At 38.3% G+C, this 27009-nt stretch overlaps 1 protein-coding gene across 3 annotated transcripts in view; it reads right to left on the bottom strand.

Moving 5' to 3' along the window:
* The window catches only part of dock4b (dedicator of cytokinesis 4b), a 92298-nt gene that overhangs the window by 27500 nt on the left and 37789 nt on the right, over positions 1 to 27009 (bottom strand). For all 3 annotated transcript variants that reach the window (XM_056245261.1, XM_056245263.1, XM_056245262.1), the window contains exons 3-22: positions 26078 to 26118; positions 25836 to 25891; positions 25034 to 25130; positions 24640 to 24788; positions 23131 to 23215; positions 19569 to 19720; positions 16212 to 16293; positions 16071 to 16131; positions 15849 to 15981; positions 15022 to 15110; positions 12664 to 12789; positions 10070 to 10194; positions 9616 to 9778; positions 8330 to 8436; positions 7086 to 7239; positions 6706 to 6803; positions 6523 to 6606; positions 6337 to 6437; positions 3935 to 4016; positions 3468 to 3638 (exon numbers count right to left, since the gene is read on the bottom strand). In XM_056245261.1, the coding sequence (XP_056101236.1) occupies positions 3468 to 3638; positions 3935 to 4016; positions 6337 to 6437; positions 6523 to 6606; positions 6706 to 6803; positions 7086 to 7239; positions 8330 to 8436; positions 9616 to 9778; positions 10070 to 10194; positions 12664 to 12789; positions 15022 to 15110; positions 15849 to 15981; positions 16071 to 16131; positions 16212 to 16293; positions 19569 to 19720; positions 23131 to 23215; positions 24640 to 24788; positions 25034 to 25130; positions 25836 to 25891; positions 26078 to 26118 (2156 nt within the window). The remainder of the gene's footprint in view (positions 1 to 3467; positions 3639 to 3934; positions 4017 to 6336; positions 6438 to 6522; positions 6607 to 6705; positions 6804 to 7085; positions 7240 to 8329; positions 8437 to 9615; positions 9779 to 10069; positions 10195 to 12663; positions 12790 to 15021; positions 15111 to 15848; positions 15982 to 16070; positions 16132 to 16211; positions 16294 to 19568; positions 19721 to 23130; positions 23216 to 24639; positions 24789 to 25033; positions 25131 to 25835; positions 25892 to 26077; positions 26119 to 27009) is intronic.

The raw sequence follows: 27009 nt of genomic DNA, 5'->3' as shown, positions 1-27009 counted from the left end.
AAAAAAAGTTTGTGAATAAGTAAAAACTAACAGCAACAGTAACATGGGAAAAAAATCAAAAGTTGCAAATATCAAAAATAAAAATAGCAAATAAACAACTAACCTGCCACTATATTACAAACTACAAGCCACAACCAAAAGCTACCAGTGAAAATGTACAAAAAACCTACATGCAAATATAATGTGCAATACAATGATGAAAACCAGTGAAAAGCATATTTAAATAAAATACAAAACATAATTTTAAGTACAAGAATTAGACAGCAACTATAATGCGACTACAACACAAATGGTTACCTATAAAAAAAGGCAAGTATGTAAAAAAATTAAATTACAACGTAAATATCGTCCGTTTCAACCGCCTTGCATACACTGACTGCGACACGTCTGTCTTCGTGAACGTTTTTACCACTAACCCACGGCCTATGAAGGAATCTCAAAAACAAGAAGAACATGGCCTGAAGACTGAAGAGAACAGGGTCAACCCTCAACACATAATCCTGCTGTGAGGGGCCAGTGTGGAGCTTCATAGAGGGACTGGGGGGATTATGGGGGATTAGAACAGCTCTGGCCTGCATTCTAGCACTGCCTTTGTTCTGCTCTCCATGAAGATTAAAACCTCCAAACGGCAGTCAGTCCAACACAGGGTCATGAATCGTGTGAGGTGAATATATATCTATAGACATATTCTGCAGTATAATACCCTATTGAGTTGTATTAACTATTCATTTAGAGACAATCCAGAGTGTTAAATGATACTAGTCTTAGATTTAGCCTATGGATCTCTCACCATCTCTAATGCATACTGCACACCTAGTTAAAGTGCCCCAATTATGCTATTTTAAAGGTTTCTAATTTTGTGTTGGAGGTCTCCTTCAATAGGTTTACATGCATCCAAGGTAAAAAAAAAAACTTTAATTTTCTCACAATACACACTGAAAACTCACCTCTTTTCTCAAAGAGAAAAACATTTGAAACTATTTGATAAAGGATTCAGTCTATCTAAACTCCTCCTTTCCAAAAGGGCTACTCTGCTCTGAAATGGCCCAGTCTGTTGTTATTGGTCTTCCACTTACAGTGCGTGTCAGAAACGAAACCTTGCCAGGTTTGGTCAAGCAAGTCTGAGAAAGATTTATCACCGGATTTGTCAAACTTTGTAAGGTTAATGATATCAAACTATACTTTTATTCTAAATTAGTAAAAGTATACTGAAATATTTAAGGTAGCTACAAGCAAGTAAACTAGACATGCATGAGCAGAACTGTATTTTACACTGAAATAATCAGCACTTAATACTTTTAAATCAGCAGAACTTCTGCTCACACACATTACCATCAAATTCTTTGGCAAAATAGCAGACGGTTGCGACTGACACTGCAGTATAAGTTCACTTTTTTTTCCACATCGCTGTTATATCAAATAACAAAACAAACATTGACTGGTTGCTTTACACATCTTCTAAATAATAATATTTCTGTTGTAAGTGCACTAGTCTTGGTCAGGAAAAGCTGCCAAGTGGGCCAGTTTGAAAGCTGACATTTGACATTTTGAAAGCTGGATTTGCAACCAAAACGTGCAATACATGTCCCATCACTGATGATGTGGAAAAAAAGACCAGTTCTGTCTGTTTTTCCCACTTCCCTATTATCTAGAGTCTTCCCTAGAGATTCTTATAATCTTGTTGCACCTTCATTATCTCACTTTTTTTCCATCTTACTTCATTCTTTTCATCCTTATCCTCTATATTCATTTAAAATGTTTCTTTCTCTCATTAAATCCCAAAGCAATCCTTTCTTTGGACGTACTGGTCTTTCTCTTTCAAAGGGTGTGCATGGGCTGCCGTCCACAGTCTGAACATCAAAACAAACTCACACTAAAGCTCGAACAAAAGCCAGAGTGACGGGCAATAGAACACGCTCTCGCATTCAGCTCAGGGAAGTCGGAAATATTTGCGGGAGACTTCAAATGCTTTGCCTGAATTTAGGGGGGAGCATTCAAAACCACCTGTGTACGACATTCTCCATGAAATATGAATGATCCAACTTTAAAGGGTGAAATGTCTGTCAAAATCTTCCTTCCCCTCGCACTTTGTAGCAAATATTTCCCTCCCGGGTCGAAAAGACGCCCTAAAATTATACTCTTTTTTTTTTCTTTTTTTTTTCAGAAAGCTTATCTCATTTCATTTTGATAATATATTTTTCTATTTTTAAATGCATTTTTTTTTTTGCTCTGCATTGAAAATGTGTTCATATCTAACCACTTCATATCTGTGTGCAGTCTGCATAGTGACTGACTGATTTTTATTTGAAAAAATTGAGAGAGAAAAAAACACTTTTAATGGGAATTCCTAGGTGTGTGTGTGTGTGTGTGTGTGTGTGTGTGTGTGTGTGTGTGTGTGTGTGTGTGTGTGTGTGTGTGTGTGTGTGTGTGTGTGTGTGTGTGTGCGCATGTGAGTGTGTTTTGCATTGGGCATGTTCTATAGTCTCATGCCTTCATTTGTGTGTGTTTGTTCTGGATTATGCCAGATTTTGTATATATTTTTTGACAAATAAAAAAACAAATCCTCACATTCCATTCATTCCTATGGGGACCATATCAATGTTTTTTTTTTTTTTCTATTTCAAGTTCAAGTGTGACAAAAGTCCTAAGGTATTGCACCACTCAGACGAACACCCAATTAAAAAAAATTTAAAAATTGTGTTAAAATTATTTTCAGGTCAAGATGACCCGAGGGAAGGATGTGGGTTTAAAGGCATTTCTCTAGCAAATAAATGCTTAATACAGCAAAATGGCCTTCTAAGCACCTCATGATTTAAGAAGATGCTTCAGACGTGAGACTAAAATTACCGGCTCTAGAGACCAGAATAATGGCCAAAAGATAAAATGTTTAAGAATGATCTCAGATTTTTTATGCTAAACCAGGGGTTCCCAGACTTTTTCATTCTAGGACCCATCTAGACAAGTATATCTCAAGACCCACATTCAGCCAGTATATTTTAGTAGAGAGAATAAAAATAATGTTTTTTTTTAGTTTTTTTTTAATAAAAGTAATAAAAAAAATAAAAAATAAAAAAAAAAGATAATTAAAAATATTTTATTTTTTATTCAATTATACAATTATTTTATTTCATTATTGTTATGAATCGGTGGAAGGTTATACAATTATTTTATTTCATTATTGTTATGAATCGGTGGAAGGTTATAAAATTATTTTATTTCATTATTGTTATGAATCGGTGGAAGGTTATAAAATTATTTTATTTCATTATTGTTATGAATCGGTGGAAGGTTATAAAATTATTTTATTTCATTATTGTTATGTATCGGTGGAAGAAAAGAATGAGGAATGTTGCGTGCTAAACTCAAACCTGTGTCACCCACATGAGCACCACAGCATGTTAAGAACCATGGCTCAACTATACAATTTAAATAGTTTCTCGATATAAACAGATCGCATTCTCTCTCACCTGTGTCTGTGTGATGGGCCGCGAGCCCTTGTTCTCCTGCGAGAGGAAGAAGCGGATGGACATGAAAAGCTCATGCATACAGCAGCGGAACTCCTCCTCGCTCTGTCCGCCTGTGGCGAGGGCAAACAGCCGGCGCGATTGGATAATATACTTAAAAATATACTCCGTCGCCTAGGAAACCAAAAGAACAGCAGATCTGAGCACAGAACGCAACATAAAAGCAGTGTATTTAAGAATGCATGGGCTGTATGAACTAATGTGATGTGGAAGTCGTAGCGATGACCCGGAGCTAACCAATCCTGAGAAATTGAATATTCAGTACATTATGAATATAAATTGTATTTGTGGTTGCACAAAATCAGGAGATGGAGGACAGTAACGACAGACTCGAAATATCATTATGAAAAGCAGAGAGCGAGAAAAGACGTGTAGTCTGAAGTAGAGAAGGATTTTGCAAGGGCTCTCACCTTTAGCACCTGTTGGATGTGTTCCTGACGGTCCGCTTCAATAATGCGGTCTACGTACCACTTCAACACCTTGATCAGATCCCTGGCAGAAACACAAAATTGTGTAAAACTAACCATCTACAGTACATAAATCTGTTTGTTTGGTATAATTGAAAGCATTTATGGAGAGATCCATAATGGAAACCAATCTGACCTTTTTCTGAATAGGATTTATTGTGCTATTGGCAAATTAACTACTGTACTAGGTCTATAACAACTGTTTTTTTTTTTGCCATTTTTATGGATAAAAAAAAGAAAGTGGTGGCAGAAAATGATTGCAAGCAGAAGTAGGGTGCAATGCCCAAATGTTGCAATCAGGATTCAAACTGGCATTGTCTGTATGAGCACCGCAGCTCAGTGCAACCACTAAGCCATGGGTCTGACAAGCATCAATCGTGTTTTGTGTCTTTTTTTCAAAGCATTAGCATTCTAGACAAGCACTTGGCTTAATTTTGGATTTCAAATAATTAATAGTACGTATAGGAACACATAAAATGCTATTTTAAGTGATACTGCAGGAAAATAAAATCAAAGTGTATCGCAATAGCTCATGTACTGTAACACATTTAAAAAAAAGTACTGCAATAGAATCATACAGCGGGATCCCTGGTAATTTCCATTGCGATTTCCTAGCATTGCAGTGAGAAGTAGAAAGAAAGTGACGTCCACTGCAGTGGAGCAAATTAGGTGCGAGAAGAAAGATCCTGTGCTGATCTTCTATTGTTCTGCAAGTATGCGGTTACATGCTTTTTCAGAGACTAAAAATCACAACAAAAGGAGAACTGAAAATCAGAACGGAAGAAATTTTAACCGAAAGAGCGTGACGCAACACCTTTGCAGCAGTGAGCAGGAAAACTAGAAATAAAGAGATGCATCTAAAGACCCCATGAAACTGCAGCTTTGTGGTCCATGTCTATTAGCTTTGATGCTAAACTACATAACAAAATGAACTTTTTGCACATAAACATTTTTTTAAATGTAGTCTCATTTTATTTTGTGATCTTATGGCTGTGTTTTATCCTGTCCAGTTTTGAAGTTAATTGGTCGCGGAATATGCATATTGGACAACTGTGTAGGCTGTAATGTTGGCTGATCTCTAACCCAGATGAATGAACATGCAGTAAAATTGAGTGTTTATCGAGTGAAGAATCAGCGCTGTACTGGTTGAGGATTCAAGAGAGCTGTGAACAAAAGTCCTGTTTTCTGTGTGTGGACAAAAACACACTATACAATGACCCTAAAAAAGTATTTGGGCACTTCAGCCACATTTATCAAATATCTTACATAACATAACAAAATATCAAACCAAGTGGCATTTGTTTAAAAGAAAAACAGCACAAGCACACTTCACAAGCATTTCACAAAAACATATGTGAAATTTTCACATTTTAAGTGTATTTACATAAATCTATGTTTCAATTTCACATCAATGGCTCTTATTCGGCCATCCTGACCAGTGTGCATTACAAGTAACATGCATTGAGTAATCAGATAACCTTTTAAATTCTGTTTAATTAACTCTTTCGCCGCCATTGATGGAATTTTCCCGGCTTTCCATTTTTTACTGTTATATAGTAGGGGGCGCTATTACGCATCTTCTGAAAGCGTACTGAATATCCAGATCAGAAGGAGCGGAAACAAGCGATAAAAGCATTGCTTATGCACATTGTAGTCTTTGATTTTTTTTTATTTTTTTTTTCTCAGCTTTTTGTTTAAAATGTTGCTTCTTTTTTTCTTTTTTTTTTACTTGCCCACATTCAAGTGTTGATAAAAAAGCATGCATGAAGCTAGAATAAAACACATTTTTCTTTCTTTTGATACAGTGAATTGAATGTTCAGATATCCATACAACAAAATATTCTGGGGGCCATGAAATGTTTGTGAAAATTATCAAAAATGCTGGCAGTGGCTGGCAACTTATAAAAAACAGTGGTGGGGAAATAGTTAATTTGCTTAGACATTTTTTGAATACATTCTACTGTATTAAAATTCTCTCTCTTCTCCATAAAAAGTACAAAATAAACGAACACATTACATTCAATAAAAAGAGTTGTACAGTAGGTAATATAACCCATAATGTTAAGAGATCTTTTGTATGGCATACATAGCTTTAGGCGATCAGGAAATATTCTAAGTAGACAGAATGTAATAATACTCTAAAAGTGCTTTTTAAAAGAAAATGAAGGTGTATGTTATATTGACTTAATGAATGCACTGCTAAGTAACATAAGTAGTTACTTTTTCTAGGGAGTTACACAATATTGTAACACATTACTTTTAAATGTAACTTTCCCCAACATTGATCCTGACAGATTAATGCTTCAAATTCCTGGACAGAGAGAAACACTGAGTGTTTAATGTACCTGTATGACAGGGCTCCTGCAAAGTGGCCTTCAATGTAGGTGTCCATGACTGGTTTAAAATGCTGGAACTTGCTATCCTGGAGCAAGTTTATAATGTGCACCTAAAATACAAAAATGCATATGGACAATAAGCAAAATGTAATTTCATTGCCCTGTATTGTGCCAGAAATTAAGGTCTTTACCTACCAGAGAATCAAACACCTTAAGTGCATATTTCTGTGAGCTCTCGTCCAAAATGCCGAAAAGCGTGTCCAGTGTATCCTGTAAAAACTGATAAAAGATAGTTGACTGTATTAGTAAAGTGCACCAATTAGGGCAAAGGTTACTATGATTGACATGTTCATTAACCAACTCTGAAGTGCAGCTGACCTTAACTATTTCTGAGCCATCGATCTCTTTGAGTTTAGAAAGGCTGTCACTGATTCTCTCCGGATGGGCTCTCCACTTCAGTAAGTCCAGCATGTCACCTGCAGGTAAAATTATTATTGTTATGACATGCCTTTTTTATTTTGTCAGGAAACAGACTTTGCCAAACCCTGCTTGCAACTGCCCAAATATTCCCATGTTCTGTGATGCATCAGGTTGGTCGTTGCTACATATCAGCTGTATATCAGCTATTATGCCAAGAAAACTTCCAAATAGGGAATAACAAAGTATCCCGTATGGCGACACAGACACACACACACACACACACACACACACACACACACACACACACACACACACACACACACACACACACACATTACCATTCTGAGTGAGTTTGGTAGAACAAAGGAATGAAGTGATCCACAGGGATTCCTTAGTGCCTTTCACAGTTTGGTTGTTGCCAGGCAGATTTGATTTCGAGAAGGGCAGTTTGAGGTAGCGAGCACAGTCTTGCAGGTTAGCGTTCTCCTCACACTGTAAAACATGCATGAAAAAAGATACTACTTGAAAAGGCAGCTTGAACATTTTGCAAAGCATCTTCTTTTGTGTTCCACAGAAGGCATAAAGTCATATGGGAATTTTTTTTTTTAAATTACGACATTAGTTTTATTTTTGGGTGAACCATTTCTTTAATTAGCATCATGCAATCGCTCCACATTCAGTCAGCAGTTCTTTTGCCTCCAGCGGAAATGCAAACAGCTGACTTATTTCTTTTTTTATCATTTATCTTACTCAAAGTGCTACACGCAAGTGGTCAGCAGAACAGTGAGCAAATGCACAAAGACTGCATGCTGTACATGACCAGTGAAACTGCACAGCAGTGATCTCTAGTGTGTTGCATTGAGACTTTTGTGTAAACACTGAAACAAACCGCCCTATTTTAGCATGTGTAAATAGGCCACGAGTAGCTCTTAGTGTCTGGGCCCGTAAATATGGACTAAGCCTCTCAAATATTATTTCATATACTAATAAAAGTTATTGCATGTGTTCTACATGGTTAGATTTAAATAGGGCATATAGAAAATGGGATTTGAATTGCTATTTTTAAATAAAAGACAAAATAGACATTACTAAGCTGCAAAAAGGAGCTTTTCAGAATTGTCACAACATTATCATTACTGTATTATCGTTATAATACATGTCTTTTATCCATTCAGAGGCTTCTTGAATGAATTAATGTTTATAACAACCACTAATGGAGTGTGAGCGGTGACAGTACAACATGACACAAATAACAGCTGCACTTTGCGTGTGCATGTGTGTTTGTGACCTCTTTTTAAGCCTGTTAAATGCAGAAACACTTCAACAGTCTGCAATTACCAGAGCTGTGCCCGAAGCATGCTCTTAAATTGGGTGTGCCTCAGGGAAGTGTTCTCCGACACTGTTATTTAACTCTTACACTTTTTAATAAGGAAGCACCTTTTAAATTCAAGGCTTTATTAGGCTCAAAGGAACATGCAGAATGAAATGCATGTCAGCCAGGACAATTTGTCATCTGACATACTGTGGCACTTGAAATTGCATTTGTTGCAGAAAAGTCAACGAGACATTTTGACAGCTGTACCTTATGAACAATGAGCTCGTGGGTGCCGTCGGGCAGAGTCCGCCCGTCTTCCTGCATTAGAGGAACGAATGAGAATCCGAAGAGCTTCTTCTCCCCCTTGTCTTTCGCTGGAGAACACAAACACTGTACATTACATGTCAACTTATTCTTTTAAAACATACTTGATGCTCACTCGGGTCGCCAAATTGAGGACAGGCAATAGGAACAAGCGCAATTGACACTGGAAAGTGACGAGCCTTACACTGTAAGGACACACACACACACACACTCACTCACTCACTCACTCACTCACTCACTCACTCGCTCACTCGCTCACTCGCTCACTCGCCCGCTCACCCACTCATTCAATCACTCGCCCGCTCGCTCACTCACTCACTCACTCACTCACTCACTCACTCACTCACTCACTCACTCACTCGCTCACTCGCTCGCTCGCTCGCTCGCTCACTCACTCACTTACTCACTCACTCGCTCGCCCGCTCACCCACTCATTCAATCACTCGCCCGCTCGCTCGCTCGCTCACTCACTCACTCACTCACTCACTCACTCACTCGCTCACTTGCTCGCTCGCCCGCCCACCCACTCATTCGCTCACTCATTCGCTCACTCATTCGCTCACTCATTCGCTCACTCATTCGCTCACTCACTCACTCACTCACTCACTCACTCACTCACTCACTCACTCACTCACTCACTCACTCACTCACTCACTCACTCACTCACTCACTCACTCACTCACTCACTCGCCCACTCGCTCACTCGCTCAATAGCTCGGCTCTAGTATATTCTGAATAAGAACCAACTCTTGATTCTAAACCCTACACCAAAACCAGCATAAACCAGTCTGGACCAGAATGGAAAGACATACTGGTCTATCAGCAGGGAAGATCAATAGATTTCTTGCAGATGATTTGAGGTGTATTGGTGTGCAGGAAGTCAATACATCTGATGAATAAAGGACTGACTCAAGCACATATCTCTATTCTTAACTTGGATATATTTGCATCAAAAATGTCCCATATTTATCAAAAATACCCCTTGGTGATTATACTTGCCCATTTTAAGGGCCCATTAGTGATCTGACTCACACAGTTCAGTGTTATTCTCCTGCACTTTCATTATTCATTTGAAATTCAGCTAATTTAACTTCCTCCCTCAAGCTCTGCATCTACTAAGCGTGGGAAATACCATCTTGTCTCAGTCTTATGTATTATGTGAATATTAAAAGCATCATAAACTGAGGAACAAAAAGAACAATGTCTTTTTTCAGCAGTGTCGGACTTACTGGAGCAGTGGCGGAACTCGAAGCGGACGTGAGAGCCGCGGAACATGTCGACGGGGATGGGAAGCTTGATTAGCTCTGCCCATCGCGGGCTGTTGTTGTGGTAAAGCACGAAAGTGTGATACTCGTCTCCGCCCGGCTCACCCGAACCCACGGCCACAAACCCCTGCAGAGAGAGAGAGAGAGAGAGAGAGAGAGAGAGAGAGAGAGAGAGAGAGAGAGAGAGAGAGAGAGAGAGAGAGAGAGAGAGAGAGAGAGAGAGAGAGACAACAGACACGGAGTGAGTGAAGATACGGAAAACCACAGACCTCTCACCTCTCCACCTCGATGGCTGTGTGTGTGAAAACAATCTATGTCAGACTTTGATCAGCTTTTCACTTTATATTACCTGGTATCCAATATCATGTCTATTTATATGTAATCAAGTAGAACAAGGAACATTTATCAGTCTAAAAACCTTGAGAATCTGTCCATCGACGTCCAGCGCGTAGGCGGTGACTTCCACGTTTCTCGCCACGCTCTTCCCTCCCTTCTCAAACTCGCCCTTCTCCAGTGTGATGTATAGATCATTTCGCATATCACCTTTAGGAAAAGAAAAGAAAGAACAGTTTTATGTTGCCATGAACGCAAAAAAAACTGGAACACCAGAAATCCATCCAAAAAAAATTCAGAAGATTCTCAGTAATCTACAGAAACCTTGTGTCTCCATATTTCAGCTTTTTTTCCCCGTAAATCATTACTATTGGTCAGTCTTTACATCTGTACTTGGGATATGAACATTACTAACCAATGAAAAGTATTACAAAAAAAACCATGTGACTAAACCTCGTATCTCCATTGGATCCTCAAACTGTCAGTTAAACCTCATAACTCCACCCGCCTCTATTGTGAATGAAGTGCCGCACACAGTTTGGACTGTCTCTGCTTGTTTGTAATGCAAGGGTAAATAAAGAACTGGTTCTTTCAACAAGTACAGCATTTTCTTTACTCAAGAAACACTATATATATCTAATGACGTACAAAACACGCATTTTCGAAATTCTCTGTCCAAAAACTTTGTAACTCCGTTTGAGCTTGATTTTGGAAAAAAGTTGCAGTTTTGGACACACAAGGATTTCGCCCGACAGCGATGGCTTATATCATTTTTTATAAAAAGTTAAGACAGTTTTTCTAGAGTAACTCTGGGTTAAAGGCTTCGATCAGTGACTCTCAGTTTCACTTTAACTGGGTTCAAACCTGCAACTGCAACATCAAGATTTGCGCCAAGAGTGCATTTTCAGCATGGATTTTCAATTTTAAAATGAAACAATGTGTCCCAATGGATGCCTTCACACAGATTGAATGACTTTTTACCATGTACATTGATTTAATGTTGTTTGCTCAGCAGAAAAACCCACAGACCAATAAGCTTTTTCTCATGTTTCTGGAACTCGAATTGATCCTGAAATGGAAATGCTCTCTTTGACATCAATTGAATAGAAATGCAAAAGCACTTCTCTCCTCAACAAGCAACATGATTTGAGGTATCATTCGTGTCGTAGCACAATTGGTGCAGGTTTAATATGACACCTTTTCCCCCGGTTTCACATACAAGGCTTAAGATAGTCCAAGACTAAAATGCATGTTTGAGATGTTTTAACTGAAAGCAACTTGCACTGACATATCCATCTTAAAATATGTCAGTGCTTTGTTTTGTCTGATGCACACCAGTAATGTTTTTTTTTTCTAAAAGCTACTGAAATGTCCAAATCCTGGCTTAATCTAAGCCCTGTCTGTGAAACTAGGCCTGGGTGTTTGTGGAAAAGCACCACAGACTAATGATAAAACATGGAAAGTGTCATCTTATTATGACACAGGAGCACAACTACACTCATATGAAGTTCATCCCTCCCAAACGTCCTCAGCAGGTGCATCCTGCGACTCGTGGATAACACTGCTAATGAATGATTACCAAAAGCACATATTCTCTATCACACAGGAAATGCAACTACATATTTGCACCTTGTCATTTGTCATCGACCGTCTGTGCCTCAACACCCACATGTGCACGCACATTTTCACATTTGTAGAAAGGCAAATGTTACGGCCAACAGTAGGTCACAACCACATTTCATGATGTACCAGTTCTTATTCGCCCATGTAGAGGAAACAAGAACAAGTACATTTCCTGAGACTCTGTTGGATTATTTTGTGGACCTCAACTATAGAAAAGGTGCATGATTTGCCCCCGGCAGCATGGTTTGAAAATGCACTGTGAACTGTGGGACACATTTTAAAGCATTGCAGCTTTTGCAAATAAAGGGGACAAGAGCTTCCGCCACCTAAACCACCAAGCGGAGGAAGTCTGGGTTCCTGTGCGTGTGTGTGTGTTTGCGTGTGTGTGCGTGTAATGCAATTAAGTGTATGCAGTCCTACTTCAAGACACAAATTCAAACCAGTAGTCATGCCAACTAATGTCCATATGACAGTTGCTGTGGCAACAATCAGATATATAAAAAAATCACAGTGAGTTTCCTGGAAGATCAGAAACAGAACTGGTGAATGAGAATGACCTGGAATATGCACAACCACACACACACACACACACGCGCGCGCACGCTGAAAAAAGAGGGAAGATCAGCCTACAGCAAAGGACTAATAATAAATCCGGCAACCATAAGGCACAGTTACTGCCAGTGACGGCACATTCATCCAGGAGACAGGCTGCTTGTACAACCAAAACATCTGGGTCAGTTGTGGAAAGACGGAGAGTGAAAATAGTCTCAGACACATACAGACTGCCTGATGCATGCTGCACAAAACACAGCAAGAGCTTCTCAAACCTGCAAGCTATAATCTGATTGGTTGGCTTTGTGCAATTTCTGAGAGTCAAGGTGTGTTGGATTTTATCAGTCTGACAAGAAAAGTCACGTTTGTCAAAGTACTACGCATGCCAAGAAGAGCAAATCAGCAGGCAGGCTAACGTTTGTAGCAAATATTTGAGATTTGTCGCAACACAGCCTTTCTAGAATACAATGACTGTAAGTAAATGAGTTATTGTTTTATTTTCACCTGGCATGATGACATCAGAGAAGCCCAGTTTTTTGGTTATGGACACTCCTCTGGTGAAAAGGACCATATATTCTCTCCGCAGCTGTTCAATGTCGCCGTGCAGCAACTGGAGCGCCACCGCCAGACCTGGATTGAACACACACATCAAATATTCATATTTATTCTTAAACAAAGAGAGCATAGAATGAGATAATTACAGATGACAATTCACAGCTTTCTCAAATCACTTAATGAATGGACCTTCACCCAACAGACTGGCACTGAGAAAACTTCACTCCTGCACATAATGAATATTCACAGGTATTCACTGAAGAGGACATGATGAATATTCATTAGAAAGCTCTGGATATAATAATCCTCCCACATTCTGCTCTCTCAGTTTGACAGGATGTGATGGTAAATGTCAATTTTGTGTATTTTTTTGAACAGAAGTTCTGCTTTTGTGACAATTGTATTGTGAAAGTTATGTGATGTACTGTAAAAACACACTATCAGTCCAGAATCTGCTTTCTGTCACACTTCTAACCACATGAAACAGAAATCGATACATATCGCTATCATCGTATCATCATCTCACAAGTCATTTCCAACCACCTTCAACCTATTTTCCTAATTTTCCAAAAGATTACCTGACTCCTCTGCCCAGTTTAGCGTTTTGCTGAGCTTTGGAGAACTAGACGCCTTAGGATGGAAAACAACCTAATAGCCCATCGGTACATGACAGTACAATGATTAAGCAAACACGTATCAGGCTCTGTGCTATTGCAGCTCTTAATGATGTTCTGAAGAAGTGCCGAGGTTGATCATGAACTGTCTGGCACATATTCAATGGCAATGGCTTTATGCTGTATAATCGCTGTTTGATGGCACAGGGTCAGAGAAGTGCTGTTGGAGAATTATTCAATTACTGAGCTCGCACAAAGTCTCCATTAATCACACAGACATATTCAGATCGTGTACATGGGAATTGAGCCAAACTAAACCTACCCAAATAGAAATGTTACATAGCCAGCACACACTTTGCAGCGATTAGAAGACTATGATTAATAAAACTTTCCATGCAAATAATTTACATCTGAATGCATACTCACAATATAAGCAAGATTAATTTATGGGTGTCAAGGTTAAACATAAAACGAATGCAAATTTTTAAATAAAATAAAACAAAATAATACAATAAAATAATAAAAAAGGAGTTTGAAAAGCACTAGACACTATATATTTACTGATCTCTAATGTAACATTGCGGCTTAATTATAGTCCGATTATAGTTTCATTCCATTATCATAATCACTCTGTTTAAAAAGGTCCTGATAAAGCGGTTTCTTTGTCCTGTTCAGCATAACTGATGTGTTAGAGATTAATAAAAAAAAATTATTTAAAAAAATCCCAGCATGGCTGATGAGTGTGTATCATAGTAAGGATGTGATCTTGTCTCTCCGTGCATGAGCAAGCATTTAACAAACCTTCATTGAATAATTTCATATATTAGAAGAAATCATATCTTCATTGATTCAGATAAAATTTAGCAAGATGGTACTTTTGTGAGCATTATTGTTCATTGTCTGGTGTGCTGAAGAACGTGTGGAATAAATGAAATAATTGATGTATTCCCTGGCTTTGCAGTGTGATTACTCAACATCTAACGGATGTGGAGGTGCAGCGTGCAATTACGAGCTCTTCACAGAAAATGCCGAAATCGCAAAAAAAAAACTACAAATCAACCATCTGGATACTTGTGCTTCTTTATGTGCAAATCATTATTATTTTCCTGCCGAAACGAAATGTATTACCATTTTTGGATAAGCCACCCTGAGGGGCTTTTCATGCGTCTTTAGATCTAAAATTATTAACTTCGAAGTCATCATGCAAATTAGGTTTCTGGGAGAGCCAAGCATCTTTATACCACCGCCAGATATGCTGGCAAACCGCGTACACAAGCATTATGCTGAAAATGGGGTTATTTAATTGAATGGAAAATACACTTTTGAAGGTTTTATTTTCCCTAAAGTCCATTTATGTTTATCAAAGTTTCATGTGCCAAAAACAGTCTTCATTGGGGTTTTCATGACCATTTTCCAGCCTCTCTCTGACATTTAAAGGCTATTTTGTTACTGTACCTTTAAGACTCTTATGTAAATGACCTCTGTTATAATTGGCTAACCTATTTTGTATGTACGTGAGTCCCCAACCAAGTCGCTGGACATTAAATTAGGTGTTGATATGTAACCATGGGCAGTCTTATGTTAATGTGGTTGTAGTTGTGATGTCATAACAATGGTGATTTCTGATCCGTTTATGCAGATTGTTTTCAATAAATGACTTGACTCAATCTCAAGGTTGTGGCAGCTTCATTACCTGTGTTGGAGCCTGAAAGGTTGTATCTGGAGTTGACTTTTTTAATGATGTTGTCGTGAGTTTGACTCCAATCGCTCTCTGTGTTGCAACTGCAAAAAACAAAACAACAGAGGACAATCAGCGTACTGGATTCAATCGCACAGCCACACAGATGTAAAGAACAGCAATCACATTAACAGCCCAAAGGACTGGCCACGAGCCAGCTGATAATGTGTGAGTGTCAACCATCAAAGATCTAGAGCCAAACACATCTGTCTGTGTCTGCCCTCCAGTGCAAAGTAGGCCACACTATTGCATTTGTATTTCAGGCACCCATTCTTTAGATAAAAATCATTATACTTTATAGCATACAAAACACAGAAAATGTCCTCAAATTTGAATGGGGAATAGACAAATCAGCTTATTGGGTCTACGTTACCCCATTGCATATTAAAATATAATATAATGTAATGCAATTCAAAACAAAACACAAAACAAAACAAAATTCTGACTTCTTCAGCAATGTACATGGCTATTTACTGTATGTACAGCTTTATTTATTAATTTACGGTATTTAGGTGTTTCATGCCATCCTCTTAGACTATTTTCCTGTCAAATTCTATTATTTTTAGGCCTGGAAATCAAAATTTCAATTGTAAAATTCCCTTATAACTACAGGGTTTTCATTATTGTAGAAATGAATTGGTAGAACATATTAAAATGATGGTGACGACTCGAGATAATCTCAACCAATCAGGGAAAAAAGTTGGTCTGAATCCAGGAAGTCAGACTTGGCTGTTTTCACTGTCTTTCCGTGTTATATGGTGTGTGTGTGTAGGGTCACTTACGCATAGACCTTCAGCAGGTGGTCTTCTTTGGAGTCAGCAGTGAGGAGATCAGTGATGCTGACCACAGCACAGCCGAACGGACGCCTGTATTGCACATTACATGTGTTCTTCTTCTCTCCTGCACCCATCCTCCCTACACACACGAAACAATCAGCGCTCATCACATGCCTGCAGGGTCTTTGGCATCAGTAATTATTCTGTGGAGACAATATCGGCTTTTACCAATCCTAATGATGTGTACAACAATATACACGTCTTTTCTCAGGTCGCCGCTCCCCAGATCCTGAATAAAACAAACAGAATTTAATCAACACAGATTACTCCGCATGATTAGTCTGGGAGTGATTTAATCTCAACACTCACCACAAAAAGTGTGCATTGTCTCTCGGTCTTCTCGGGAAACTTGGGAAGACCATTTTTATTTAGTTTAACAAAGAACCTTTCACTGCAAAACAAAGAGAGAGCGAGAGAAATACTTTCAGTTTAAACACTGAGTACATTATATACAAATGCAGTTTAAAAACACAAAGAATTCGATTAAAAGAAAAAACACAAAGAATTCGATTTTTAAGGACAATACAGTGTGTAACATTTCTGGAACCCATTCAAAAATTAAAAAAGACAAATTCACTTTGCCTAATATTTACCAGGCATATCTCATACATAAAACAGTTCATCATAACAGATGTTGAACTGTCAATGAAACCAGACAAAACAAAAAAAATTATATATTTATTAATTATAAATATTTCAAGACATTACAATGCAATACCATGTTTTTGTACCATATAAATGTTTAACTATGCACTACAATAATACCATGGTAATACTATGTTCTTTGCATATACAATGGCATTATCATGATCTTGGATATGTACAAATAAAATAAAATTGACGGCATTACCACAGTAATAGCATGTTTTTTTGTTTTTTTTAAAGTACCATGGATTTTAAACATACAAAAACAAAACATGTTTAAATGAACCAAAAAAAACAACACCACACACACACAATTTTCTTTTTAATATAATAACAATGGTAATACAAAGTTTACTGGACAGATACCATGCTAATACTATATATATATTTTTTTTTTTTTGTGGGGGGGGGGGGGGGGGGGGGGGGGTTCGGGACATGTACCATGGTATATACATCTGATACAACCACGGTGTCACAGTACTTTTTTGTAAAAAAAAAGAAAATGGTGTGGTTCCCGAGGTGACACCATCCCCACCATAACATAACCCTATGCTGATCATATCAACATGTTGATCATGACACCATAACCCTAACTTGATCAAGATGCTTTATTTTAAGTAACTCCAGTTCTGCTGTGTTTTTGAATATATGTATCCAGCAAATTAAACCATGAGGGAATCTGCCAGCTGTCAATACAAGGCAATAATGGGACAGACACGTGTCCGTAACCGACCGACCTCATAATCCAGTTACATGACTTTCACAGCTTCATGATAAAAAGAAGAGCGCCGCGGCCCTATAATGTATCCCAACAGGAACAATAGCTGGCAATAGAGATCGAACAAAACTTACGCATACAATCCGCTCCGGAAAATACACGCATTCATACACACACACACTTGTATAAAACCGGCCCTTCACACAAACACCATGTTAATTAACTCAGCACTTTTGCTATCCCAGCGTCCCATCACCAGAGGCAGGAGCACAAAGGCTGTTTTGGCCTTTGACACACAGCTGCAGGGCTGCGATCGCTTTCTGAAGCGGCGTCTGTGGACACTGGGATATTCCTATCTGCAGACAGACATCACACCAGCATTTAAATGACACACAGACGGGCGGCTTTCTTCCACTCTCGCCTGGCACATCACAGAGAATTTGATATTTCCTCCCTTGATGCCAGGGATTTTAACACGACAAGTTCAAATGGGACCCCCACGCCTCCCTCCGGACACGGCTGGATAAATCGACACGGATGGAAACGTGATCCCTGTATGTCTGGCTGGATAAATTAACCACGCCACAAAACGGTCCCATGGGAACGAAGGGGGAGCCGTTACCCAGAAGGCTGTCAATCAGCACTTTGTACACATCCTGTGGCAGAAAAGAGGAGAAACACAGATAGACTCTTTCTCTCCCACATGCTACACACACACACAAAAGCTTCAAACTGTCTAAAGATAACTGAACACAAACAGCAACCTCGTCTTTTTGTAACAGTGCTCGCTGTCCGTGCACCACTAGACAAAATGGGCATAACTGGTAACATGAGCTGCCTAACACCAGGACTGATACTGAATCACTCGACTCAAAGAAATGCTGTGGGATCAGTACAAGTTAAGCTGCATGAAAAATGTATAAATGAAAAAGAAATTAAAAATTAAAAAAAATTAAAAATTCCACATTGACCATGTAAATATACAACCTGGCATAATAAATTATTATCATTATGCTTTATGCATATACTGTATTATTATTATTATTATTTAAATAAAAGCATACATTTACATGTGTAATGAACCCATATAGTTAGTTTGCAAGGATTATGCATCCACAATCATAGTACACCAAAAATAGAATTTCAAAAATTAAACAGTTTGTGATTTTTGACATTTGACAGTGATAATTTTAATTAAAGAAAAATGCCAAAGGATGTAAAAAAAAAAAAAAAAAAAAAAAAGGTTTTAGGTTAATAAAACCCTATTAGGTTAAATATATTAACCAAAAAGTATTAATACACATGTAAAGAAAATATAAGTATGCAAAAACATAGTATATCTCCAAATATATTCATATAGTTTTATTAAATACTCAGAAGTGTGTACTTTCTCCATCAACAGCACATTACATTACAGTGTCAAATATTCAAATTGGGATAGAGCCCCAGTGATCCCCTATTCACTGCAGTTTGATTAAATCCACAGGACCTGTCATCGCTGGACATTGAACAGATTTGAAGCTGCAGGCAGCAGGCTAGTCTGAAAAAAAGTGAGTGCCACCCTTCCATATGGAAACAAAAAAAGACAAATAATTAACTGGAAATCAGCCATCTAAGCAGGTAGGGAAATCGTTGATGGATCAGGGCCACATTAATATTCTCCTTCATGACTATAGACTGATGGAAAAACTCCAATCAATGAATAGAGGGAAACAAACATGGAGACAATGTATGTGAGCAAGCGCCACAGAGCAGCTGTCGAGACGGTTAGAGACTGTAATTATCCATTAGATGATATAAACAGGTACACATACACACACACACACACACACACACACACACACACCATCTGAAGGCTCTCACAGCCTCAACTGCAGGTGTGTTTCCCTGATGAAAACTGTTTATTTGTTTTTCATCTGTCTGGCAGTGGCCGGGACAAACACAGGGTGGAAGCACGCGTAATGAGGTTATGATTGAAGAGCACATCCTGGTTCAGGACACAAATTGGACATTTCTCCACAAAAGGAAGACTTTTCTTTACAACAACGCTCCAAAAACTGCTTCAAATAAATAACTATTAAATCTATTTATCAAAGAATCTTGAAGGAAAAATATCATGGTTTCCACGGAAAATATTAAGCAGCACAACTGTTTTCAACATTAGTAATAATAAGAAATGTTTCTTGAGAAGCAAATCAGCATATTAGAAAGCATTAAACAATCTTACAAACCCCAAACGTTTTAACGGTAGTGTATGAGCTGACAAATCACACAACCGTATAAAGGAATAGTTAGATGCTCACCTGAGCGGTTTGTTCTCTCGACTATCATAGATAAAGAAGAAGACCTCCAGTTCTTCACCCAGGTTCGAGCTCATCAGACTCTTCAAATGGACAAACATGTGATGTGTGCTGACAGGACTCGGAGTTTCTTTCTTCCGGTGCCGATGCTCCATCTATCCATTCCAACACATAGAGATTATTACATGTGATGCAACCATTTTTTAATAGAGCAAGAGAAAAAAAGCATTCGCAATGCATGTAAACACCAAATAAAGCTCTAACTTTGCATTATGTCTTTTTAATACCCAGAAAAGCAGGGAAAGCTGTGCATAACGTAAGCATAAATGCATTGAATATTCCATTGAATTCCAGTAGCTCCATGTTCAAAGCACGGCTCCTTTACAGCCGGCCAAATCTAATTTGCTTCAGTTATTATGCTCCTTTCTTTGCAATGACACCACAGAGAGCAATGTCAAATGCGCGCGCACACACACAAATACACGTGCACGCACATCACTGCACACATGCTCCTTTTAAGTGCACATTCACACCTTTGTTGTGTAACAAACACACTTCTCACTTGGGATTGAGTAGTCGTTGAACCGCACTCAGTGTGAGGACACCGAGGTGTGAACAGGTGTGATGTGAAATATAAAAAGGCCAACGGGACAGTGCGTATGCTCTCTCTGTGATGCTGTGTGTATGCATGAGGACGACATAGATAGACACTAATGAACACACTTTAATTTAAAAACTTATAATACTAATGATGTAACCTTTAAGTATTGCTTACTTAATTAGCATTGGAAGTTTTAAAAGCAATTATTCAAGTAAATAAGCAGTCATTTACAATTAATGTCTCACAAACCATGTTGAAAACAGAATTTATTTTACTTTATTTTAAAGTAGTAGTTCACTTTTTAAAAAACTTTTGCTGATAATTTACTCACCCCCATGTCATCCAAGATGTCCATGTCTTTCTTTCTTCAGTCGAAAAGAAATTAATGTTTTTGATGAAAACATTCCAGGATTTTTCTCCATATAATGGACTTCAATGGTATCCAAACGGTTCAAGGTCTAAATGACCGTTTCAGTTCAGCTTCAAAGGGCTTTAAACGATACCAGACGATGAATAAGGGTCTTATCTAGAGAAACGATCTGTCATTTCAAAAATAAATAAAAAAGTTAAAGTTTTATAGGCACAAATGCTCGCCTTGCGAACTCTCCTGTTCGAACTCGTTCCTCAAAATGAACGAATCTTTTTTCGAGTCATTGACTCGTTCATCAAAATGAATGAATCTTTTTTAGAGTCATTGACTCAAAAAAAGATTCGTTCATTTTGAGGAACGAGTTCGAACAGGAGAGTTCGCAAGGCGAGCATTTGTGCCTATAAAACTTTAACTTTTTTATTAATTTTTGAAATGACAGATCGTTTCGCTAGATAAGACCCTTATTCATCGTCAGGTATCGTTTAAAGCCCTTTGAAGCTGCACTGAAACGGTCATTTAGACCTTGAACCGTTTGGTGCCCAGCAAAGTGCATTATATGGAGAAAAATCTTGGAATGTTTTCATCAAAAACATTCATCTGAAGAAAGAAAGACATGGACATCTTGGATGACATGGGGGTGAGTAAATTATCAGCAAACGTTTTTTTTAAAGTGAACTAATCCTTTAAGGTGACGTAGTTACATTGTAGCCTACTTACTCAAATAAGTACAATGTTTTTTTTGTGTTTTTTTTACAGCTGTAGCTACATTAGTAGTAAAAAATAAAAGTAATCATTCCTATATATATATAAGGTAACGTATTTAGCGAGATGCTAACACGTGAAATAGTTGTATTTTTACAATACATGGTATGTGAAAATGTTAAATACCTCAATTGCATCCACAAATTGGGTTTCGACTGATTGTAAGGTGATGTGTGATTTAAAACAGAAGCATTTAAGTACATTTAAGTCACCATAAAATTGGAAAATATTAAATTTTTATGGAATACTGCAGTATTTATTATAAATGATTTATCAGTGCACATTATTTTTAATTCATGTGCCCTCATAATGTTTAATCTGAATAACTTCCCCCTCACTCTCGCAGCCTCTCGTCTCTGCTGACATGTATACTGACGCGAGGGCGGGGCAACCTGTCAGTCACATGAGATCGACCAATAGCAAAACACAACCATCCAATCAGTTCCCGATGGACAAAAGCCCTGCATTTTTTTTAATTCGAGAAGCCATTTCCCCTCGGATATACGTCACAATAGGGAAGAAAAGACTATCGCAACTTCCCTTTCATGCCAACTTTAATAAATGAAGAAAGACGACCAAAGAGAGCAGCAATTTCTCCTTTACAAGAAATTACATTAACCAAAGCTTTTAATGGGGAATGAATAGGCTAAAAAGATAAAGCACTGGAATTTCAATAAAGACTTTATTTCCCGTTTGGCAGGTCAGGTCAGATTACATTACGGAAGGTTCTAGACTTCTTAAACCGCTTACTTTCACATCAAGGACTCCAAACAAAGACCACCTGTGTTCTGATCAAGCGTGTGTGGGGTAATAATTATCATGAACATTGCATTAAAAAGTGAAAGCAACTATGATTGTCCAATTTATTGTGTATTCATTGTTCCTGGCTAAGTTTTCCCACTTCCAATCTCCCAGTTTCTTTCACACACACACATTTGTGGTAATGTCTAAATCCTCAGGACTAATTAAAGTGTGTGTGGTGAGACTGGGTGACCTGATTCACTCCCACACTATTCATCACAGCACATTGGGTATGTGTCAAAGGTAATGAGCTCCGTCTAAACACACACAGAACGCCATCCTGTTGAGCCTGCTATTCAATCACAGCTAAACTAGACCATCATAGCACAAAATAACCCAAATAAATCAATAACTGTTGCCAAGAACTCATTTACCCCCAACCCCCCAAACCAACCAACCCATTTTAGCTTCGATAGTCATTCATCATAAACACCCGTTCTAATTTTAAATAAAACCTTAAAGATCTTTTAATAAAGCTGTTACAACTTTTGAGATTCGTGTTCAAATAAAAAAAGTTGGGGTCGTCAGCAATTTGCATGTTGCAAACATACACCTTGTGTTTCATCTCACACGCAGCTGATGGCAAAAGTGTGTGTGCCCGCCACATAAACCACATACAGGGTGCGGTAATGGAGTCTGGCAGTGGCGGAGGGTTATTACATTACATTACACAGTATGGGGACATTTCAGGTCACATTTAGCCTAAGTAATGCTCCAATGTGCTTCGCATAGCTCAATTATATCACAGCAGAGACTCCCCGCTGTCAACAACCCCTCCAGCTGGCAACCAGACTTCCACATCCATGACGACTGTAATTTTCTGCGGCGTATCTTGTCAGTGTGTCTCAGAATTACTGTCATTTTCCCCATAGGGCCTGTTACTCGAGCTGATGCTAGAGCGTGAGGCTTTCATCTCGTGCCTCTTACGTTTAATGGAACGGGATTAAGTGGCTAAATCGGGAAACTTTCTGAGGCGATAAACTCTTGAGTCAGGAACGTGGTCGTATGATAACACAGCAAGACAGACGTACCAGTCGATAGAGCTCAGTGACGCTGATTTCATCCGGGTCCACCATGCTGAACTCTCTCCTGGGTACCAGGTCCAAACCCAGCTGCCTGTGAAAGGACGGAAACCGTACAGCATTACCATTACCATTACCAAGCCCGTTCACAGCAAGGACGATAACTATAACAATAACGATAAAGGCCCTGTTTACAGCTGGTATTAAGATGCATTTTGGTCGATTGGACACATTCCTGTTTACTCCTTTGTCCACTTTCAACCACTTATGTCCTGATTTCTTCGAGGGGAGGTTCTATGGGCGGGTAAATGTATGGGCATTTTCAGATCTTTCGATCAACGGACAAAATAAGCTCACGCAATTTACATATGAGCGTGCAAGGAGACGACGGAAAAACATACGGAGAGCTTTCAGCCACAGCTTTTATTTCTGCTCTGAAAGCAGCGAGACCACGACAAACGCAGTGAGTGTTCGAAACCAGGAATGGCGAGAGAACATTGTGCTTGGGTAAGCTCTTCAAACCAAACTTGGGTCTTCAGCCGACAAAGTTTAAATCCAGTCTGGCCAGCACACTTCCCATAATGTTTACACATAAGGTCAGTAGGCGGAGAGTAGACGGTCTGTTCGAACGCATTCGACTACATGAATGTTTACACTATGAAAGCAATCCGGTCGAATCCGTTTTCGACTACCTCTGGAAGTGATAGAGAGCGGACAAGCTCAAAACGTTTTAGTCCCCTTTTAAACCCGTTTAGTGTCATCCACTTGAGATCCAATCAACCAAAATGCATCTTAATTCCAAGTGTAAACAGGGTCAAAGATATAGTTCTAAAAATCTTTCTAAATATAAAAGCATAGCAGAGTCCAGATCACAAATATAACGATAATGCCACAGAGAAACAATATCATTGGAATCACTTTCAGAAGGACTTTTTCCAACTGATGAACAATAAAAACATTGACAGCCAATCAGAATCCATCCTGCTTTAAAGAGCTTGAACATTTAAAAGGCAGACGACAAACCTGCAACACATGCTTATAATAAATGATATTGAGCGTTGGTCATAGGAATACATTATATATAAACTACATCTTAAAATATAATACAGTAGAAAACTCTTATTTTAAATTGTAACAAAAATGTTAAATATTGCTGTTTTACTGTATTTTTTACAGTATTTTATTATTTTTATTGTATGCAGCCTTGGTGAGTATAATAAACTTTAAACAAAATACTCAACACTTTTACAGACCCCAAACTTTTGAACAGTAGGGAAATTAATATTGATTTATAAGTATTCATTAAAATATATTACCTTTTTTTAAATTATGTACAATAAAATTTTGGGGGGAAGTACAGTAAAGTAATAAATTTAAAGTAATTATTTTCTTCATGAAGAATAAAATATAATTCTTTTTTTCACATTTGTGTGAAATATGACTTGAGCATGTTCATGATGGGTGTTTTGAGATTCAACCTGTCGCTTTATTACATCACACAGGTGATGCTGTACTCACTCATTGCCCCAGTCCAGACGGGCCGTGATGTGCTGTTTGACATCCCTCATGCGATCGTGGGTCAGGTGACCCACCAAAACCTGCCGCCTGAGGTCCAAAATTTCATTCATCACGTGCCACAGTCTGTGAAACAGATCTCCTTCGTTTTTCTATTAGGGTAAACAAAAGGAAAGAGCCACTGAAATGTTGAAGTTGAAGCTTTAATAATGGGCTATATTGCTGTAACACTGATATATAATGACCTGGTGTAGAAATAATTCAAATACAGTTTCCCCCGCATCAGCAGCTAAAATACATATAATGTATTCCGCCCATCAGCATCTGTGTACCCAGAGTTCACGTAGGCAGTGTGTGGCTGTGGGCGGACTGCTGTGTTTGCCCAAACAGTATTTACCACAAAGAGCTGCTTCCACATGGCGCCCCAGTCCCTCAGGGTGGACGTCATCTCCGTAATGACAGAGTCTTCAGTCGGCACCACCGTCTCAAACTGCCTGTGAGTCACATGTGGGCGACACACAGCACAACAGATATGAGATACACCTCATCTGGTTCTGCGCTTGTTATACAATACGTTAATCAAAGGAAAAAGCAGATGTATAGTGGAGCGCTGGCGTTTTCCTTCTGTTCACCGTCGCTACATTCATTTAGCATTATGTTCAGGCAGCCCAGTCTCAGATATCCGTACACCAATACATTTTTTTAAAAAGTCAAAAAATCTAGAAAACCAAACTTTGCTTATATTGCATGGATGCAGAATACAAAAGTGGGCAAAACAATAACATTGCCAGATATGTATGAATTGCATGAGTTCTCATAGGTTTGATTGCCATTCACTCTGAATTTAACAAGCTAACACAAAGGATTGCACTCATTGCAGTAATCAAGCTAACATACTGTCAATCTAATGTCACACTGAACGTTTTCTCATTGGAAAATACAAATCATGTCATGTGAAAACGGACAGTTTAGTGGTGCAACAAAAACATCATTGGAATTACTTTTTTTGCAGACTGCAAACGGTTCAGGTGGCTTTATTGCAGTAACGAGCATATGTGTAAATGTGCATGTTTGCACTTTATACAGAGATGCTGGATATCTACGAGTACGCAAATGTTATTAATATCACAGAAACGGCAGATTAACCAAGCTGAATTCTCTGCAATTTGGAGGGTTTGCCATCCTTTCCTTCAACTCACCCTTTATTCTTGATGTGTGCATTCTTTAGATGGATGTAGTTGCATGGGAAAATGCCCTAAAAAGAAAGAGATAAACAAATCAAAATAAAGTGAATAAGCCTACTAATAATCAAGGGAACAAAAAGACAGAAATAAAGAGAGAGACTGGCTTTGATCCGTGCGTTTCGCTGTGGTATTTCAGCAACTGAAAATAGCACCCGACACTGACAGACCTGATAAAAGACAAAGAGGCAGCTGCTTACCTTGGCATTCGGGTTCTTGAGGATGAATCCTCTGTACCAACCTGAAACACAAAACATGTCTGTGACTTTCATCTTTAATATCGGCCTAATGTGTCTTGACTGAAGCCTTTTCAAAGGACGTTATCTAACAAAACACAGTAGGTAATGTTGAAATGTTCTCTTAGAAAGAGAGGACAAATGTATGTGCAAATGCAGTGAAAATAACATAAAAAAATCCTATTTCCACTGAAAGTCCAATCATATTCTGTAGCACTGAATACGGTATCTATAGAAACAAATTGGCAATTGTAGCATTTGTTTTGCTGAAGATGTACCATGTACAATAAACACAACTCTAAACATGCTTTACTATCACATAATGTAGGAACTTGGTGGCATATTTTATTTTATTTACTCAACTGAACTTAGTCTCATTTTAAGACCGTTTGTAGATCGTTTGGTTTGTTCCAAAACAGCTTTTTAAAATTGTAACAATGTTGCTTGTAACAATTTGTTAATACAAGTCACATGAAAGTAAACTGTCCTCTCATTGGTCAGAGTGCACCGGACCGGTTTTTGTTTCCATTCATAGATCAGAAGATTAAAGCCTATATTTTTTAGATGCTCCCTAAACACCTGTATTTGTATGTGTTTTTGACCGTTGTTATGAAAAAAATGTTAATCGGCCCAAATTTCAATTAAGCATTTAACTTTGTCTTTTAAATCTGGTTGCATCATGCACAAAGGGAACAATTTTACAGCAAGTACTGACATGCACAGTACTGACGTACAAAGTACTGAAGTAATCGGTCATAATCATCCTGATTTAAAATCCTAAATATTAAACATGTTTGATATTATCGGGTTGGCCCTGATGTGCTCACAGACTAATCGGGGCCAACCCGATAATATCAAACATTGTTTGATCTGTAAGCGACTCGCATTGATAATCT

The sequence above is a fragment of the Rhinichthys klamathensis genome, unplaced genomic scaffold (genome assembly GCF_029890125.1).
Source record: "Rhinichthys klamathensis goyatoka isolate OS25496 unplaced genomic scaffold, OSU_Roscu_1.1 h1tg000029l_1, whole genome shotgun sequence".
Taxonomy (NCBI): domain Eukaryota; kingdom Metazoa; phylum Chordata; class Actinopteri; order Cypriniformes; family Leuciscidae; genus Rhinichthys; species Rhinichthys klamathensis.
This window is presented reverse-complemented; position numbering and strand designations above follow the sequence as displayed.